We start from the raw sequence: 21,153 nt of genomic DNA on the forward strand, positions 1-21,153 counted from the left end.
TTTCTTCTCTCATCTTATCTATTATTTCAATTTAGTTTAAATCTATATACAAAAAGTGATCGTTTTTTTAAGATTTGACATTGTAATTACAAGAAATTGCTATGTTTTGATTTTGTCGGAGAATGTATTAATTATTGGAAGATATTAATTTTACTACAATATTTTAAGATATTTTGAAGGTCACTCTACCTTAGTAGTCTTATTTAATTGAGAGAAACTTTCTGAATTTTCAAATATAGTTATAAATTTATGTATCAATGTGAAAAAAAAACTATTAACATTTTACTGTTTAAATTTAATTGATTAAGTAATAATATGTGCTACATTTCGTTAAAAACTGGGAAGTTGTTTAGATCCAATGAAAAGTAAACATAATACAATAAGATATAAGGTCGGAATTCTGTAAAAATATGTTGTTTTTCATTATTATAGCTATACGTTGTAGATCAACGTTTCTCAATCTGCAACCCCATAGGTTAGATTATTAATAGGTTACAAAATGACAGCTGTCAGAATACAGAATAGCGAAGATTTGGCGATATCACACACAATTGAGTCGTAGTAATCGTAGTGTAACTACAAACAAATGTGTTGCACAAAAAGGTTGAGAAACGCTTTTGTAGATCTTTAATTTTACGTAATCATAATATGAAATTGCAGAAGTAATTTTAGGTAATAATCATTAAAATAATCGTATAAAGGAAGGAGATATGATGTAATGAGGATTAATGAAGGATATATAGGAGTTTTGTGATAATAATTAGATCTGTACGTTGCAGGTTTACAGGACGCCATATCCCGGAACCTGTTGGTGTCGGATCAGAGTGTCGTGTCCGCAAGAGTTCTGGCAATAAACGCCTCCAACGGGCAATTAGCTAATTGCGCCTGGTGGCAGAGGCAAGGATTGGAGATGGGCGGTCCCAGGAAGTTAACTGAAAACATTCCCGAAGTAGGACAACGGCCGTACTCCGAATACCCTTGGTTCGTGTACAAGATATCAAACCAATATTCCTTGCATGCATCCTTTATGTATTGATCCACCCAATATTCCGGTGAATTCAATTACCCGCATCCTTTATGCAAATTAATAAGTCATATTTGATATCAATTCTGTAAACATATATGTAGACAATATATAAGATCCAAATAGAATAAATAGGAATATTTTTGTTTTAACATCAAAAGGAAATTGAATCAAAATATTTATTTTTTTTGAACAACAATTAAAAAAATGCTTATAACGAAGTGATGTAAACAGTTTTACTACCATTTATCAATTGATATTCGTAGAAAAAATGAAATAAAAAGCAAACAAATATGAAAACAATTCGCATTTCCATTTGAATTTTCCGACGAATACGTACTCCCACATACATTTACAGCGTACATACCCTCTGACATTTTCCTCCATTTTCATATACGTCATCTACATGCATAGCTGAATATTTTTCCAATAACAATCCGTTTCGAATCTGTTCCGCTGATGGAATAACAGAGGCAAAACGCAATAACAAAAAATGACCTTTTCTCACAAAATATCTTCGGAAAATCAAGTCGCAAGGAATTTTTAAAATCCATATTTTTATAAAGTGAAGCCTCCATCAATTTAAATCGACTTGATTTAGTGATTTATTAACTGTGAGAATTCGTATTTGAATAATTGCAATCATTTTTTTTTAATTTCCAAAATTAAAAGTTTGAACTATATATGGCGCTCAGTTTATTATACTTTATACGAAAGTTAAGCAACATATTATTTGGATTAATTAATTGAAACGTTCTCAGAAAACCCTCAACATTCAATTGAAAACTTATAAACTAAATAAATTATATGGGCGAAGTAAAAAGTTCTGAGCGTTTTGTCCCATACTTTGAGCTTCTTCTTGAGACCAGCCTTATGCAAATGGTTCCAAAAGGTTTTCTGGCTAATCTTCAGTTCCTGGGCAATGGAATAAGTGCTCGCGTTCCGGTCTGATTCGACGATTTCCATGATTTTATTCCATGATATATTTTCGACGATTGGCCTACCAGAGCGTGTCTCATCTTCGACGTCCATATTACCAGAATGGAAGCATTGGGACCAACGCTTTGCTGTTGCATTCTATACTATATTAGGTCCATAAACAACACAATGTTTTGGCCACCAGCTCCGTTTTTCCGTAGTGGTACTGAAGAATGTATGGAATTTTCTCTTTTTACCTCCATTTTGGAACGCTCTAATACATAACTGGATTCACTAAACACAAAACTGTCAAAGAACTTTTTTTCAAGTGTTATATCGCCTTTAAGTCACAGTATAGATTCTATACTATAGAATGACAACGCTCTAAACTTTTTACTTCACTATATTTACTGTATTTTTGTTTAATTTTTTATTGATTGAATGCAAAAAAAAACTTTTTGCAGGTAATATTATTGCATTTTGCGATGTGAAACATATTAAAAATAATTTTATAAAATTCTTATTAAAAATAAATATTTATGTGAAATGTTTGAGAAAAGAAAACTTGTAAAAATTCAAATTAATTAAACGTTTCATGAAGTATGTTTTCATTTAAGAAACGAAGTGAGTTAGCTAGTTAGTTAGTTCGTTGAGATTTGAATAATTCATGGGTCTGCAGTTATCGCATTCATAATTGTTTGCCAAGACCGGGACGTTCGGGAAAAATTCTCCAGTCTTTCCGCTTGGGATTACACTCCTATTTTTTTTCTTTAATATAAAGAAGAAACACGATGACCTCAGGGAAAAATAGCAGTATCTCTTACGCTGCAAAAAAAAAACCACTTACTCTAAAGTTCCTTCCAGTTATTACAATTTATTGGCTGCACTGTTTAAAGTAAACAAACTTAATAAATTCAAATTTTATTAATTTTCATATTGTAATTTATTGCCTTAAAGTAAATTGTTTTAATAAATATTGAAATTTTAAAAATTTAGATACGCTAGTTTATCCAATTAGTAAAGTAACATTTATTATATAAATAATAACTAAATATATGTGCACTATAAAGTTCCTTCCAGTTATTACAATTTATTGGCTACACTGTTCAAAGTAAACAATCTTAATAAATTCAATGTATTTTATTAATTTGCATATTGTAATTTATTGCCTTAAAGTAAATAATTTTAATAAATATGGAAATTTTAAAAATTTAGATACGCTAGTTTATCCAATTAGTAAAGTAACATTTATTATATAAATAATAACTAAATATATGTGGGGTTGCTTATATAAATATTTTAGTAGTATTAATTGGTTTATGTGCATATGTTACGTAATCGAATAAATGATGGCTATAGACCCTTTCAGGAAAATGGTTAATACCTTCCATTAAATTAAATCTAAACAAACTTCTGAATCCCCATTTCATCCTTGCCGAAATGAATATCGCTCAAATTGGGTACGCACTAAAACAAGTTTGCTTTCCATTAAACAAGATATTTTATTACATAATAACTATTTGATCTTGCGTGTTATTCACATGTGAATCGTGTATCGTACGTTTGATTTGAATTTCCAAATAAATACATAATGCCTTATACCTTATTGACAGCGCGTCAATAAGGCATAGTATAATAGGTAATAGTATTGCTTTCATGAAAGGAAGGGGGCGCGAATTAAATATTTGGTCCCTATGATTTCTTGAGATGCGGGCGCAAATTAGATGGTTTGCCCTGAGCGCAATATATTCTTGCAGCGGCCCTGATCATGCAGTTACTTTGCTTTTTTTTTTATTACATTTGTTACTATCTCTACGTAATTATGATTTTTTACATAATTTAAATTAAGATTAGTATATGTTAAGCTGGTAGACGTATCCTTACTATTAAGTTTGGAGAAGTTAGAATATGTTAGGATAAGTCAATATAGTTATGAGAGGTTAAAACAGATTAAATAAATGACTATTTTATAATTCATATGTTATTTTAAGGTTTATTAATAGACAATATTTTTTTAAGATAGGCTATGGTACATCAATACAGATTAAGTATAGTAAGGTTAAGATAGTTTAGATCAGCGTTTCTCTACTATTTTGCTACACGACATAATATATGTGTTCCATAGTTGAGCTGCGACCCAATTATTTATTACATATTTTTTTGACGCAAGAGGACAGCTGTCATTTTGGTTAGAACAGATTATATAATCGACTAATTTGTAATTCAAATTTTATTTTATGTGAATATTTTTATTAGACAATATTTTTAAAATCTTTAAATATTCATTTCGATTATTTTTCATAATTTAAATTAAGGTTCACTAAGGTTAGAACATTTTTGTTTTGTAATTGTACTGCGACCCAATTATATAAAATATAAATTTTTTGACGTTTTAAGACAAGGTGTCATCTGTCATTTTGACGATTCATTGAGAAACTCTGCTTGGTAATATGCTAGGATAAGTCAGTGTAGTTATGGGAGGTTAGTACAGATAAGATAATCTGTTTTTACAATTCGTAGGAAAGAAATTTAGACAATATTTTTGAACAAATACACTTTTAGTTGTTTCAAGATGTGTAAATTGAACAAATCTTTTAGAATTGTAAATTGAATGTATGATTGTAACTGTGACAGGTATGAAGATGCGGATTCGAGTCCGGGTTTGCGTTCACCAAAATTTATGGAAAGCCCGGCGAATCTATCTTACAGAGGCTGGTGGACGTATCCTTACTATTCCTGCGGGGCCTCAAAATGGCTCATTTCCTACAGCGTTCCAGTTCCATCGCAAGGCAGACACGGGTAATATACCTATCACACATCAAAAGCAGCAGCAATTTTACTAATTATCCCCCTCCGAAGCCTCAAGGGCTTCCTGAGCTTAGACATCGACGTATCAACGTTGCAGATCAACCAGTGCGAACCCAAGGCCGATTCTCCATCCCTATCGCAAATCGTGGTCTTCCACGGTTCCCATAAATGCGACAATGTTACTTCAAAGGTAAAGATGTGGATTTAGTTTGGATTATGGCGTTGTTATGGTTATTTTATGTTTCTAGTGTTACTATCGTCCTCAATTGTCGCAGATCAGCTGGAGCAGAGGCTCGTATCAGTGTCAGTGCAGGAACGGATACTATTCCCCGCATCACGGCGGAATATTTAATGGAACTCTTGTTGAAGGTAAATTAATTTAAGTTGATCAAAATATTTTATTAATTATTTGTATTCCAGTTGCTTGGGCTCAGAACAACAGCAAGGCTTTGGAGAACATCTTCACGTGCTTGAAGTGCGCTCCGGGTTGCAGCTTCTGCCATGGACCTCAGCCGTGTTTAGCCACTTACCATTGGCCCTTCAGGTATTTTCGAAACAAATGATTACAAATCAACTTAACCCATCCATATCCATCAATTCCAGAATAACTCTTCTGGTGTTCAGCGTTACTTGCGCTTTCTGCACGGTGATCCTCATCATGTACATGTTCAATCACAGAAAGTTGAAGGTTTTCAAAGTGGCCAGTCCAATTTTCCTCTCGATCACGCTTCTCGGTTGCGCCACCATGTATTTAGAGGTGAGTGAGTGTGTGTGTGTGCGGGGGTTGGGGTGGTTATAAATGAATTTACCGAGGGGACGAGAGACATCATCGTCGAATATTTTTAGATGGCTGCAATCTTTCCCGTCTTGGATACGTACTCCTGCATAGCAACAAAATGGTCCAGACACCTCGGATTCTGCATCACGTACACCGCATTATTAATGAAAACTTGGAGGTACCGTACCCTGTCCACATACTTATATAATCGCACGCGACGCAAACCCCTCAACACGTGTTACGAATTTTGATTCCATTCAAGCTCGAACAAAAATTTCAGAAATTTATATACTCAGTGTCTCTCAACCCATGGGTCGCAATGTTGAGTAACACTTTTTTATATAACTCGAAATGACAGCTGTCACCTTGTGTCAAAGCGAGGAACTGATGAAATACTCTTTGCAGTAGGCTACAAATAAATTTGTTGGATCATTAACACAATTAATTACATTTTTAATTCATTTTTTTTTAATAATAAATTAATACAATATATTTACAGATTTCTGTGGATGCGCCGGTGAAACTATATACAAATAATTATCTATATTATCAATAATTTTAGCGCTCAATTAATTGTGATCCAAATTAATAATTTTTGGAACAGGAAAAATAAAATGTATCATATTTTGAATGAAAAAAAAATGATATGCTGCTGTTTGATGGTGGTGTTTCCTCTTATTTTTGTTTGTTTTTAAATAACAAACAAAATCATTATATCTGAAGTGAACTACAAACAATCTCATAAGCCTGCAGGCGAAACAGCACGTTATTCAACTCCTGCAGTTCCGAAGCCATAATGCTTAATAGCGAACAACGTTCAGTAAGTTAGTATCAAAGTTTATTCATTATTAAACCGACCAACCAACCGACAAACCGTAAAAGCTGGATTATTCTCCGAAGTTATTACTTTAATACTTTAAAAACGACAATATTTCTTTCTCCATTGTACAGATTCGTTTTTCCAATTAATACAATCTTTGTAACATTGAACATCATAAAATAATCGTATAATTCTACTATTAACACATTAATGTATCTTTTCGTATCTCAATTCAACAGATTGATGATCGAATAAAGACATAAAATTGATCGAAAGTTCAAATCAATTATTTCCAGTGATATAAATATGAACGTAACTACAAAACATCAATTTACAGTTTACGAGTTTTGATAGTTGATACCCATGTATTAATTATGTAACGATTATAATTACATATTTTCTGTATGCATAATTTTGTATATCACAATTTAATATTAAAAGTAAGAAAAAGTAATAATGAAACTTCAGTTGCAAAAGAATGTACAAATAGATTTTAGATTGCATTTATATTGTGCTATTACGCGAACGTTCGGAAGCAGTGACATTTATTGGTTTCAGGAACCGGCAGTTAATTTAAAAATACACCGTTGATACGGCAAAGGTTATTGGAATCGTTCATCGAGTGGAAATTGATTAAGTAATTCTCGAACAGAGCCAATAATGAAAACATTTACGAAACATCAAAAAAAAAAGTGTAAAACTCGGCGAATCGCGAGGATTAAATTGCAATATTGTAGCTGTTGCTGAATTGCAACATAATTCGTTTAAAGTAAATTATGTTATGATCTTTCTTTATTGATATGATATTTTTATTGAAAATATTGGATTACATAATTACATTGTTTTTCTACATGTTTTGCTGTGAATCTAAATGGAATGGACGTGCGTGTAGTTGGGGGGATGCGTCTATAAGCTTTGTATATTAAAAAAGTTTTGGTGGTGTTAAATTAAGCCGAATAAAGAGAAAACTTTTTAATTTCAGAGTTTCTCTAACTTATCGTGTGAAATCCGCGCATAAAGTGAAGCTAACAGATAAGCAGCTTCTGCAGTGGATGGTTCCGATTTTGCTGGTAATGCTGATCTATCTGAGCACGTGGACGTTATCCGCGACTCCCGTCGCCGAGGAAATTGAAGACCAGGAGAGCTTAAAGTTCAAACAATGCTCGTACAATTGGTGGGATCACAGTCTGGCGATAGGTATACGAATTCCTATGCACAAGTTTTCAGCTGATAATGAGCTTTTCGTTTTATTTTGCAGGAGAAGTGCTGTTCTTGGCTTGGGGAATTCGAGTTTGCTATAACGTTAGGAACGCCGAGTCCCTGTTTAACGAAGCCCGACTCATAAGCTACGCCATTTACAACATAGCACTCGTTAATTGCACCATGGTAGCTTTTCAGTCAGTGCCCATTCGCAGCTCGCACATCTCACTCGTTAATGCTAATTGTGTCTCGTTCATTTCAGCTTGCTCATTTTCCCTCAAGCAGGTCCGGACATCAAGTACCTACTTGGCTTCGTCAGAACGCAGCTATCGACCACAGTCACCATAGTTCTCGTCTTCGGACCTAAGGTAAATTCATACATTAAATCAATCAAGTCTATATACTTTTCCACTCATTTCGTCGTAGGTAATAAGAGTGCTGAAAGGTCAGGGCGATCAATGGGATAACAGGGCTCGATCCAGAGGAGTGACTGCTTCGTTCTCCCTCAACGGCATCGGTTTAGTTCCGGAAGATCCACCAGACTTGTACCAAGAGAACGAAGAGCTAAAGGTTATCCTTCCGCAACATAAATCTTGGCTCCACTAAAAAAAACATCTTATTTTTATTTTCAGGAAGAAATCCAGAAGCTTGCCGCGCAAATAGAATTCATGAAAATCGTGCACATGGAGATGAACAACCGGCACATCAAACCGAAACCCGGAAGCTACTTCAGCAGCCTGGCCGGTCCAATGCAGAGTCCGATGACCGCGAAGCCGGGATGCCTGCTCTCGAAAGTCACCGAAGAGTTGTGAATTTCCAATTTCCTCCTCATTTCCTTCATTTTGTGATATTTATTTCGAATGCATGTCTATCTAGATTTACCTATATGTCAGATTTTAAGTCATGTGTATTGTAATGTATAGTTGTCTCATTCGCAAGCCATTCCAGAAATGATAGCCAGAATAGTCAAATGGGAATCCAAAGCACGCTTTAAAACCAGTAGTCTCAACTCAGGTATTTCAAAAAAAAATCGCATTTTCTCAATGTTGATTGAGAAAACGTGAAAATACCGAGTTTATAATAATAGTTGTATGTTTAGTTGTGTGTACAAAAAAAATAATATAATCGACCTGACAATATTTATTTTCGAATGATCCTAGTCATATTTCGTTGTTTCATGAGGAAAGGACAACTCATTCAGGTTCAGTAGTGAAGATTGGTGTGAGCATTAAAATAAATTATATGTAAATATAACATATAATGACTGATTTTTGATATAGGAAAACTTAATAGAATAGGTAATGCTTTTATATGTGTATATATATGAAATAGTTATTATATCTTATACAGAGTTTACAATAAATTGACTCTAAATTATTTAATTCTAACAATAATCATATTTTTATAAAGACTTAAATTAAGAGATTTAATGGATTCACATCTAAAACTGTTGCACAAATCATTTTTCTCGTTATTCGCAAAATTATATATATAGTGGAACCACGCTTAACGATTTTAATTCGTTCCAAAATTTCTGGATTTTTACTTGTATAGTGAAACATATTGAAAAATACACATAATATGTGTACACAAGTTTTAAAAATGATGTAGCAATCGCGCAATCCGGGTCTTCTCTTCTCATCGTCACTCGTTATGCGAAACGTCGCTCGTTAAGCGAGTCATTTTTCTTACAATTCGTTATGCGAGGTGCTCGTTAAGCGATGTTCCACTGTATTTTGAATCGACCTGTATAAAATTCCTGAAAAATAATAACAATTATCGTAAACTCTGTATAAAAGATTTGATGAATATATTTTTAAATGGTGTTGCGATGTTAGTTTTTACTGTTTAAATGGAACAAATTGCAACCTGATTTGCTTCCAAACAAAGTGGAATTCTAAAGTAAAACTCGAAGAATCGTCTCAGGTGGCGCAATCTACATTCTTCTAAATAAATAAACAATAATATTAATTCATAACATTAAGATAATACTACTATAAATTAACTCTGATTTGATGAATGAACTACACATTCCATAATCAAATTACATAATTGAATCCATTTGATTTGTACATACGTACTCGCATCTTGGACTTGGTCTTTCAAACAGGTGTAAACCTATTGTTATGTAATTACTATTACTACTATTGTAAGAGTGGGAGTTAGTCGGTGGTCGACAATATTTGTATAAACCAATAGAAATGGGTCTGAAATCGTGCATCACAACGCAGCTCATTAAATTCGACTCGATCCGTGCAAAATTTCTTAAATTTTTTTGTTTCGTTTGTGTTTTGGTATCGATTAGTTTCCATATCTAATGACTAAATGTGTATAGAATAACAATTAGATAAGATGCATAGATATAGGCGATACTAAATCTGAACCAAAGATATTATCGTTACGCGTGATGATGAATAGTATCATACAAATATATATATTACTATAATAAATGTTTCATTGTTAAAAGTATATCTGATTGTTGTATACGAGATAGGTTGTAGAGAAAACAAATGCGTGTATTAGATTGCATTGTAAAATGTGGTTTAGTTCTAATGCTTCACAAGATCACATTTTTATAATAATGCATTCATAAGATTGAACCGATTTTCATAACGAACTGTTAACTCTACGCAGATCTTTACAAATATTCAAGTTTTACTTTCAAGAAGAAAAAAAGACATATTATTAATAAAAAACGACAGATTTAACAACGAAGTATCAGTTATTACTAATACGTAATATATAAAATCATAGGATGAGTTAACCTTTCGTTACGAAGCACAGTTCAATCTTTATATTAAAATGTAAGAATTTTTGCTGTTTAGACTTATTTTTGTTTCTTTTTTTGGTTCACGAAATGATTTAGTTTTATCCAGAACTTACCGTTTCTTTTTTTTTTCGGGAATTCCCATTAACGTTGATTTTGTGGATGAAATTAATAATTTCTGCAAAGTGGAATGCCCTGCGATATCATACACTTATTATCTATGGATGTAAATAAATGTGTTCCATAATATTACAAAAAAAAAAGTATGTTAATGTAAATTATGTTTAAAAATATATATATTTTAAAATGTGGCAAAAAAAATATATTTATTACATGTGATTTCTGTTTTAATTGTACAGTTCCTAATCAATGTAGACCAGGGATGAGAAAGCTGCGGCCTGCATACGTTTTTCGTGCAGCCCGTCAAATCTTTACTTTTTGACTTGTTAAATACCAAAAAAAGGCCATTAAATTACAATAATTAATGTTTATCATCTTTAGTGTTCATATTATGAAACAGTTTCAGGAAACTTTTAAATTTGTTGTATAAAGGTTGCTCATCCCTGATGTAAGCAAAACAATACAAAAAAATATATAAAAATTAGTTATATTAAACATTTAAAATACTTTTTATACATGCAGATCTACAAAAACGTTATAATTTGTATAATTAAAATATTTTGGACGGAATATTTATCACAATCAATGGAGTTCATGAAAAATAATTTCTATAAAAGTAGTCTTTTGTTGATTCTATAAAATAATCCTCATAACTACAGAACTTAGGATTAAAACAGATGCCAGCAATGTCATGGAAACAGTCTTTGATTCTGCTGAATTGCACTCATCGTTGGAACAATAACATTCCTCCCAGTAAACTCCATTCTCGTAAACACCCCAATTGCATACACCTGTTACACCAGTGTCAGCAACTGAAGCACATCTCCGAATCACTTGTCTCCATCTACCATCCCCTACAAAATTGAATTGTTACAAATAACAAATATTGTTCAAACTTAATTCCACTTACATATGAACCCAATTGGACCTTGTTGTGTGACTTTCATGCAAAATGTGCCTGGCATTTTACTTTCCTCGCTGTTACAATCAACAGCAATGTTCCTATCCACATCAAACTTGACGTAGGCTCCACAATTGTCTTCGCCTTTGCCATCTTCACTTGAGGCACACTGGTAACACCTTATAGCATCACCTATAATTTTTGGTTATTGCATACTTAAGTTATCATGTACTTAACTTATTCAATTGTTTATTATTTAATACTTACTTGATGCTACAAATAATGTAGAAACTATTGCAATTAATATATATTTCATTTTAAGATCTCTTGTGGAGAAAATCACTCAAACAAAAACAAAACTAATTTTTTTTGGCTTGTTGGTAAATATCTAAAATGACCATTGATGACCAGTTAACGAGGAGTGCTGGGCTACACCCACTTCGGCGGGACATTTGAAATTAATTGGAAACATGAAGATTTAAGTATTAGTAATTTCTACAATAAAATCATATAATAATTATTTTGAAAAATTATTTTTTTAACAAATAATTTCATAACAACAAATACATTTCTACTATTACATTAATGTATATTTATTCAAAATAGAAATGCAATAATGCTTAAAAAATAGTTTGTTGTTACAATTAATGTAATTAACAAACAGAAAGTACAAATTAACAAAAATTTAATTAAATAATAATTACTAATGATAAGACAATTTATAAGTATACAATGTATGCAACCAAATTTACAAACAATTTCAATTAATTAAAATCTGTTGTATAATTTTAAAATTATTCATTATTTTAGGCAATAAATTACAAAAGTGATATCATAAGAATCTATATGGATTTTTTGGGTCTATATCGAAAGCCCGACAACCGAAATCCCGTCTATTGAAATCCCGACTGTATCGAAATTATAGAAAATATAGTCGGGATTATGGTTGTCGGGATTTTGATATAGTCGGGAGTTCGAATGTCGGGATTTCGATACAGTCGGGATTTCGAACGTCGGGATTTCGAATGTCGGGATTTTGATTGTCGGGATTTCGAACGTCCGGATTTTGATTGCCACCGGGATTTTTTATGTTTAGTAAGTAAAAATGCCTATATGTAAATTCCATGATTTTTTTTATAATTATTTAAAGAGATTTATATCAATGTATTTATTGATATAAATTACTTTCGGTCCTGTTTCTACCCCTTTCGGGTTTAACAGCCCCCACAAATTTTATTGGTTTTTGGGACTCGAACCAACGTCCTTTCGTATCAGATTTTCGTGATACAATTCCATGAAATGTTGCTCTGTATTTAAATTTAAAATTATGAAAATTCATTGTACAGTATAAGAAATTGAAACATTTGATTGCTGTTTATGTAAATCTCCTGAAACTATTTTAGCAAAGGCAATTCAACGTTCCATAAATCAAATTTAAATGTAAATTGCAGGGGATGTGCAAGATCAATCGGATCCAGAGACCTATGAATATCAATAGGATTTTTGGAGTCACAATCATATAAAATCAAGATATATATGAGGAAACATTTGAAAGAAGAAAATCATCTATGAGAATATCATCAAATGAATAAACGCACGCAGAAATATAACATCTACAGCCGATCACGATTTCTTCAACAGTTTACTACCTGATTTGTATAAATTATGAAATAGGCGGAAGAGAAAGTTCAAACGATAAAAAATACCATTGCTAGAAGACGTTTTAACAGTAAAATAATGAGTGAAGGCGTGTTTTGAAGTTTCCATTCGATTGATTTATTTAACTAAATTTTAATACAATTATGAAAAATACTTTAAAAGTTTTAAATTTCTTGAATATTAATAGTATGTGAAAAATAACTTACGTCATTATTAATTTTACTGTTTATGACTTAAGTCAAAATGATGTCATTTTCATACAGTTCCAAAATTACATCATTGATTAATAATGCAATAAAATAATAATATTTATAGACAGGGTCACATTAAGGTTGTTGTACACCCTAAGCACCAGTACTCTTACACCTTCGACACCTCAGACAATCAAATTTAACAACAAAATTTGTATTCTTTAATACTATTTCCAATAGTTTTTTATGGGCCTTAAACACTAAACCTAGTGCATAAAACTGTCGTTTCCGACCATTTTGTTGTCATCTATTGTATAACTAATATGTATATTTGTTAGGTCTACCACTTTCCTATTATTTATTACAAATCATATTTCATGTATCCATCAAATATACAAACGGATACTTGTACGTGATTATTTATTGTGTCTATTGTATCACTACTTAACAGCCTCCATCCGCCCCTAAATATTTGGGTAGGATCTTAAAACTTTGATAAAGAAACGGTTGTATTTTCCACAAGCTCAAAACTGATTTCCTTAACTCCCACACAGTTCCTTTTTGAAATGAACACATTTTTGTATTATATAATTTAGTCTTAGTAAGAGACTCCAACGAAGAACATGGTCTTACTTGGGAGAATCCAAGGAAGAGCACTTACTTCATAAATACTAACTTAAGAGGAGAATGTAACTCTTAGCAATTATTCCTGAGATCAACTATTGTATGGTTGACTTCTCAATAAAACTTCGATGTGTATAATAAAACTAATTAAGAATATTGCATTTAATATTCATAAACCCCTCTAAGACTCCGCAACGACATAACTACGATATAATCCAAGATGTCCAAGGATTTCTTAATCCTAATTGAAGTTGACAATTGTTTATGAAACGAAAAAAGTTTCAAAAAAAATGATTATGTTAATTTTCAAGGTAAATAATTTATTTACAACTTTAAGGAAAAAAGTATGAAATCACAATATCTCTAAATATTTGATGATACAATCGACATTATATTAACATGTGTAGATTGTCCGACAAATATGAGTTTTGAATACGTAAAATGTTTCGCTCAATAAACGTTCCAGCAAGTGCGGAATAGAAGACAAAATAAGAGGACATTCATTAATCACACTTGAATTAGAGTCAAGGTTTTAATAACAACGCGAAGCATGAATCACACCTGTTTACATTTATACAATAGTTGTGTTGTTTATTAAATACAATCTAAACCCAAAATGTTAACAGAAAATAAAATTCTAAATAAAACACTCTCAGTATTATTTACAACAACAAACAAAAAAAAAATATAATAATTAATAACAAACGCAATTTAAAAATTTAACAAAATAAAATTAAAATAAACGTAATTAATAATAATGTTATCTAATATTTCAAGAAGAAATAAAGCAATGGTGAGATAATGGTGAGGAGGAGAGCGCTCTTCAGGCTCGAAGATCCGTTGCAACCATCATAGTCGCAATACTCGCAGAAATCGATAGTCGTTGCGCTTGTTGTGGTTTCAGCTGGGCATGGACCAACTTTCTCCTGCTCGTGAAGATACATGCATTGGCGAATGTAGGTCGTTCTTCCATAAGCTAAAGAACAAAACAAATTGAAATGAATACATCTGAAGATCTCACGGATAGAGGAAGTATGCATTACATGTCTGTACTTTCTTGGAGCAAACTGGCTTGCCCGTTTGGTAAGTGAGCTGATTGTTGTGTGTGCATTCCGTCAGCTGAGGAGCGTTTCCGTAACGATTGTATTGTCTGCTCAGCGCGGTCGTGTTGAAGTAATCCGAACATGGTAAATCCATGTCCGAAGAGCAGGACCAACATCTAAGAGCATCGCCTGCAATAAGAAGAGAAAAAAAGGAAACGAAAAATTAATGAGCACAAAATCAATGATTCGAAAATAGTTTTGCGTTTTGTAAACGCATTGCTGAAGTGAAAGCCTCCAGAACCCGTTATGCGCCTTTACGCAACATCGTCCCAAATGGACGAGGAGAAAACGGAATGATATAATTGTAAACAAGGCAATGAAATTCGTTTCAGTTTGTATCCATTTCATCTATCTATCTATATGTTTTTATTTATGTTATTTTTTCTATATACAAACAAACTCTGCGAATTTCTGGCTTACCTTGAAAATTTGTAAATAAACAAAAGGACGTAAATAAATAAAGCCGACAGCATTGTTGTGATGTAACCAAGCGTGTTTGCTGCGTAGTTATGAAAGATTCTAGACCGCTTTAGTCACGATCCGATATGATTCAATTCACTAATTGCACTCACAATAATTACAATGGAACAAACAAATTCCATTTATTCCAAGACAATTGTATTCTAATACAAGAAAGATTACTAAAACAATCTTTTGTATGGACAAAAAGTTTACATGTACATTTTAATTATAACAAATAATATATGCAAAAGAATTCTATATTAAGAAATGAAGCAATAAAAATTAATATTTTAATTTGTAATATTTTCATCTTTTAAATCTATTAAAAATTTACAATTGATTTATATGTATATGTTACGGTAAGAGTACATAATCGATAAGTACATTACCGGTAAATCTATACATTATTTTTATTTACATTTACCGGTAAAAGTATATATATGAATCAACTGTAAGATTTATACTTATACCAATTTTTTACGGTAAAAATAAGTATTTTTGTACTTTTATGTTCAAAATTATGTACTTTTCCCGTAAGATATATAAATCATTGAAAAATAATAAAAGTAAGCAAAATTGTAAGTACATTATGAAAAATTGTACTAGTAAACAAACTTGTTAAACTTTACTAAACATATAGAAAAAAATAAAAGTGCGCAGTGAGAACATAGCATGATATCATCATCGTGATATTCAAATTCCTTATGCAATTGCAGGTTGTAATTAAATAAGAGGACAACCTCTATTAAATATGCATTACATCATTCGGGAAATTGGTGTCTTACGTGTTGACATGCAAACCTGAGGATGTCAATTACCATCAATTTTGGAATAAACAATGAAGCGTACGCCCAGTTGCGGTCAAAATAATCACCATCCTTATATACTTAATCTTCGTATGTTTTTCTTCCTCTTTCGCTGTTCATTGTGACGTTGACCAAAGATAATTTTCTCACATTATTCAAAGGAAAAATGTAATTGCAAAACAAATTAATTTGCTTTGAGAATTAACAAAATAAAAGAAGGAGTTGCAATAACAAATGTTTCACGTAATTGAATACTTGTTTTTATGGTAAATTTTCCTACCGATCAGAAAAATCTTATTAAATACAAGATTTAACGAACGGATTAATTAATTTACAATTTTTTATTAGCCTTAATTTAGACTAAAATCCAAAGAATAGAAGTTTGAGTAAAAAGTTATAAAGTTAATTTTTTTTTATCTATAATTACATGTTTATTTGCAATGTTTATATCACATTAGTTTTCCTCATTATAATAAATACAATGAGAAAAAACATAGTAAAAATTGAAATTGAAGTAAAAAATTTATATTAACGCAACAATTCAAGTGTGTTTTTTTTAGTTTTTAATACTCGTTTTATTTGTAAATATTTGCGAAATTTTATTATTGTTTCAATAAATTATTTCAAGTAAATAATAATCAATGTTGTAGAGCAATAGACCCCGCATAGTGTGATTTCGATCAGACCAGGTTTACTATAGTCCGGTTTGAAAATTAAAAAAAAATATAGGTAAATTTTAATTCTTCAGAATTAAAATAAATTCTAAAAAATAGTACACAAAAGTCTCTTTCAGTGCGGTTTATTTTTGTATATATTTAATTCTTGAAACAGTCCGCACTATCCGAGGTATTGCTGTATTTAATACTTAAAATAATTTACTTATATTGATGTTTACAAACTTATTAAATAAATGATTAAAAAAGTAAATTTGTTTTATTAGTAATAAATAAAATATAAGTTGACTTACTTGTAGAAAAGTATGCAATTAAACTAAGAACTAGAAGGTGTAGTTGGTAACGAGCCATTATGTTTGTATCGGAGGTAACTTTAGAAAAATGTTGAGAGCGTCCGGTACGGTTTGTGACAACTGAGACTAAAACTCTGTAACATTAATACAACAACTGTATAATTTCAATATTTATTAGCCCCACCAACGGACTCACCTTTTTTCCCTTCTTCTGCTTCTCTTTCTTTCACAAGATCGTGCATACAGACAGGACGACCACTTTACAACTCACGATTATTATTAAACAGAAACTAGCACATATTCATGTCATTAGAGATTGTACAAAAAAAAGAAGAAAACGTAAACACAATCGACGTGCAAAAATATGAATTACTAGTATAATACAGAAACACCTATATATAAACAAAACCGCATTCCAGTCTGACTATAGGATGTTGTTTTTTTTTTATTGTTTACGAGTAGAGCAAAATAACCTTTTAGCACTTTTACATCATTTGTTGATTGATTTGTCTACAATATTTTTTTCAACAAATTCCTTCTAACGTTACTTAATTCATTCATTTGTTATCATATACTTTATGATAACAAATAAAACAATTTTATCAACAAAAATATTGATGTAAAAATAAGTCAAACTTACTTCAAATCATATTCATATTATTACAAATTTTTTCACATATTATGTAACAATTAAACCATGCATTAACAAAATGGTTATATATCAATTTTTACAAAATTCATATAAAATTCTACATATATCAACAATTATTCAACCATTTAACTATGCATTACCTTGTTTAACGAACTGCCTATAATCGATAGATATTAATGTAATCGTTCGTTGGGATTAAAAAGAAACACACTTGAGCATTTCATAAATGGGAGAACGTTTGTGTAAAAGGTTAATTTTGTTGACCTGTCGATTCAAATGACCAATTAATTCCAGTCGGTCCCCTATGACTAAATTAACTCACATCACGAAACACTGTTAAGTTTATCATAATATACTTCATAATTTCCATATATTCTCTGTAATAAAAATGATATTAATCAAATTAAATGTTCATAAATCAGAGATGTTTTAATACTTTTTATAAAATCGTTTTGCTAAAAAAAAATTGGATAAACTTGCAAAAATAGAATATATTTTTACAATTATTTTCAATACATTATTTATTTACAGTAATTCCTCGTAAAGTACGGCTTCAATCAGTGCGGATTCATTAAAGTCAAGTATGAAAATTAAAAAAAGCAAATTTTAATGAAACTCGTTTTTAAAGTAAATTATTTAAAATATGAACCAAAAAATGTACTATTTCTGTAACAGAAATTTCTATTTTATTATCGTTAATAAAGATACTTGCATGAACAAATTCTTTTGTTTATATTTTATGTCGTATGTTCATCAATGTGAACATTGAGTAAATTTAAGATTGCGGTTGACATTAATTGGAAAATCTTTCCCGGTAGATAGTTTACCATTATGATGATTTGAACATTAATAATTACTTAAATCTATATATTAAATCTAGTGATTTGCAACGCTTCAGCCTATTTGTGGTTCCACTGTTGTCGAGTAGGCCAATAGCCAGAACATTAGTATGTGACTCCAGTCTATCTTGGTATATATTACTAAATATTGGTATTGTATCCTCGACCATATCTATATGAAGATCTTCGTGTATTTGTTTACTCCTGACGAACCATGGGGACCTAATAATATTTCTTAGGCATTTTGATTGGAACCTTTGTATAATTTGATTTACTGACCGCACCCCACAATTGGATACCATACGTTCATACTTGTTTCAGTATTACTTTGTATATAAGTAATTTATTTTACTGATAATTCCGACTTTATCCCTAGATGCTAGTAGAGTTTTCTAATCTTTATTTCTAATTGCTCCCTCTTAGCCTGAATGTGATCTTTCCAGTTAAGTCTTCTGTCTAGACGCATGCCTAGATATTTGACTTTTGTTGGTTTGGACAGATCTTGTCCATTAAGTCTTATAATTGGGCAAGTGTTTTTCTTTAGCATGAATGTGCTATGCACGGATTTCATTTCGTTAACTGCTTTTCTCCATTTATTAAGCCTTTCTTGTAGCTTATCTAAATTTTCCTGTAGATATTTGGATGCCACTGCTGAATTCTCATCTGATGCCAAGATTGCAAGATCAGCGAATGTTGCAATCGTAGTATTGTTAGTTTAGTGGTCCTAAAACACTTCCCTGCGGCACCCCTGATTCTATTTGATATAAATCGGTGTATTCGTCTTGTATTTTTACCTGAAACTTTCTATTATCGAGGTATGCTTTTATTATTTTAAATTAATTATATGGCAGGTTCTTGTTTATTTTGTATAGTAGTCAGGAATGCCAAACTTTGTCAAAAGCTTGAGATATGTCTAAAAAGGCAGCCGAACAGTATCTTTTACTTTCCAGGTCTTGGTAGATGGTATTTACTATTCTGTTTACTTGCTCTGTTGTGCCGTGTTTGCATTTTCGTTTATATATATTATAGTTTATACTAATTTTACTAATAATGATGATATTAATAATTTGCACTTTGTAAAATAATGATTATTTCTTAATTTATATAAAATTTTAATTATTTTCATAACAACACAAATTAGTCCATAAAATACGAGAACCTCTGTTGATTGGACAACAAATATTTTGTTTCATAAGTTTTGATTTAAATATTTGATGTTTTTGAAGTAATAGTGGGACTTAAATAATAGTGGTAATAATTTGTTTATATAAGATTGAAATTACATAAATACTTCTTAGAATTGTAATGTGATAAACTGTTTGCCACAACAATTGTGATTAATTTCGACGATTCACTTTCAGACAATAGCTCAATACCATGACTCAATATACAAAACAGAAGCAGAAAATTATAAGTTATCTATGACTCAACAATTTTCTTATTTCTTTAATACAAAATCTGAATACTGATATATTTGTAAAATTAATAGAAATGATAAATTCCATGCCACAACACTTATAAATCCTAAGACATACCAGTAGTAATTACATAACTTAATGTGTCTCTGAATTACTTGATTAATAGAAAGATACAATCAATTAATTTTTTTAAAGATTATTTCTTAATACTGAAAATAAATTTGTCATATTTTCTGAAATATTTTTTAAAAATTAATAGAAATGATAAAATCCATGCCACAACACTTGCAAATCCGAAGATATGTCAGTGCTAATTACATAATCCTTAATGTATATATGATTTACTTGATTAATAGAGAGATACACTTAATTATTTTTTTCAAATATCATTTCTTAATGCTGAAAACATGTAATAGCTATCAATAAATGTGTAACATTTTCAGTAATATTTAGGAAAATTAATAGAAATGATAAATTCCATTCCATAGCACTTGCAAATCCGAAGACATATCAGTAGTAATTACATAACTCTTAATGTGTCTCTGAATTACTTGATTTATAGAGATGCAATTAATTATTTTTTTCAAAAATCATTTCTTAATCCTGAAAACTTGTAATAGCTTTCAAAATTAATAGAAATGATAAAATCCATGCCACAACACTTGCAAATCCGAAGATATGTCAGTTACATAACTCTTAATGTATGTCTGATTTACTTGATTAATAGAAAGATACACTCAATTAACTTTTTCAAAGATCATTTCTTAAACTTGTACTAGCTTTCAATAAATTTGTCATATTTTCTGATTTTTTTTTTAATTAATTGAAATGATAAATTCCATGCTACAACACTTGCAAATCCGAAGATTAATACTTGATTAATAGAGAGATACACTTATTTTTTTTATTATTTATTAATCCTGAAAATGTGTAATATCTTTCAATAAATTTGTAACATTTTCTGAAGTTTTTGGAAAATTAATGTAGGCAGCTAGACAAGCTAATTATTAAAAAAAAGTGTCATATGCAATGTTTTAATTGAAACCCATTGACATGCATTTGAAGTTCATTTATTTTGTAATCTGCATCATAATTA

General features: G+C 30.7%; 3 protein-coding genes across 3 annotated transcripts in view; 1 reads left to right on the forward strand and 2 right to left on the reverse strand.

Moving 5' to 3' along the window:
• LOC108567478 (probable G-protein coupled receptor CG31760) overlaps positions 1 to 8,839 on the forward strand; it is a 45,708-nt gene extending 36,869 nt beyond the window's left edge. The window contains exons 5-16 of the mRNA XM_017927972.1: positions 780 to 981; positions 4,577 to 4,741; positions 4,802 to 4,940; positions 4,999 to 5,119; positions 5,171 to 5,294; positions 5,354 to 5,507; positions 5,597 to 5,706; positions 7,331 to 7,545; positions 7,607 to 7,745; positions 7,811 to 7,916; positions 7,975 to 8,118; positions 8,181 to 8,839. Of these exons, the coding sequence (XP_017783461.1) occupies positions 780 to 981; positions 4,577 to 4,741; positions 4,802 to 4,940; positions 4,999 to 5,119; positions 5,171 to 5,294; positions 5,354 to 5,507; positions 5,597 to 5,706; positions 7,331 to 7,545; positions 7,607 to 7,745; positions 7,811 to 7,916; positions 7,975 to 8,118; positions 8,181 to 8,360 (1,799 nt within the window). The 3' untranslated portion in view covers positions 8,361 to 8,839. The remainder of the gene's footprint in view (positions 1 to 779; positions 982 to 4,576; positions 4,742 to 4,801; positions 4,941 to 4,998; positions 5,120 to 5,170; positions 5,295 to 5,353; positions 5,508 to 5,596; positions 5,707 to 7,330; positions 7,546 to 7,606; positions 7,746 to 7,810; positions 7,917 to 7,974; positions 8,119 to 8,180) is intronic.
• Positions 8,840 to 10,614: 1,775 nt separating this feature from the next.
• On the reverse strand, positions 10,615 to 11,750 carry LOC108567407. Its single transcript, XM_017927839.1, has 3 exons — positions 11,604 to 11,750; positions 11,346 to 11,528; positions 10,615 to 11,289 (listed from the first exon to the last, which is right to left on the reverse strand). Exons 1-3 carry the CDS (start codon positions 11,650 to 11,652, stop codon positions 11,069 to 11,071), a joined length of 453 nt encoding a protein of 150 aa, XP_017783328.1. The 5' UTR covers positions 11,653 to 11,750; the 3' UTR covers positions 10,615 to 11,068.
• Positions 11,751 to 14,559: 2,809 nt separating this feature from the next.
• Positions 14,560 to 17,282, reverse strand: LOC108567386. Its single transcript, XM_017927805.1, has 3 exons — positions 17,149 to 17,282; positions 14,854 to 15,042; positions 14,560 to 14,786 (listed from the first exon to the last, which is right to left on the reverse strand). The coding sequence occupies exons 1-3, from the start codon at positions 17,204 to 17,206 to the stop codon at positions 14,575 to 14,577; spliced, it is 459 nt and encodes a 152-aa protein (XP_017783294.1). The 5' UTR covers positions 17,207 to 17,282; the 3' UTR covers positions 14,560 to 14,574.
• Between the last annotated feature and the right edge of the window lie 3,871 nt (positions 17,283 to 21,153).

Source organism: Nicrophorus vespilloides, unplaced genomic scaffold, assembly GCF_001412225.1.
Source record: "Nicrophorus vespilloides isolate i.1.1-1 unplaced genomic scaffold, Nicve_v1.0, whole genome shotgun sequence".
NCBI lineage: Eukaryota > Metazoa > Arthropoda > Insecta > Coleoptera > Silphidae > Nicrophorus > Nicrophorus vespilloides.

Excerpts from the sequence above, each read along its gene's own strand:
- LOC108567407 (XM_017927839.1), bottom strand. The coding sequence starts at position 11,652 with ATGAAATATATATTAATTGCAATAGTTTCTACATTATTTGTAGCATCA. Across the intron at positions 11,529-11,603 it reads TACATTATTTGTAGCATCAA|GTGATGCTATAAGGTGTTAC; the intron begins GTAAGTATTAAA and ends CAAAAATTATAG. Across the intron at positions 11,290-11,345 it reads AGGTCCAATTGGGTTCATAT|GGGATGGTAGATGGAGACAA; the intron begins GTAAGTGGAATT and ends TCAATTTTGTAG.
- LOC108567386 (XM_017927805.1), bottom strand. The coding sequence starts at position 17,206 with ATGGCTCGTTACCAACTACACCTTCTAGTTCTTAGTTTAATTGCATAC. Across the intron at positions 15,043-17,148 it reads AATTGCATACTTTTCTACAA|GCGATGCTCTTAGATGTTGG; the intron begins GTAAGTCAACTT and ends TTCTTATTGCAG. Across the intron at positions 14,787-14,853 it reads CTCCAAGAAAGTACAGACAT|CTTATGGAAGAACGACCTAC; the intron begins GTAATGCATACT and ends TTTGTTCTTTAG.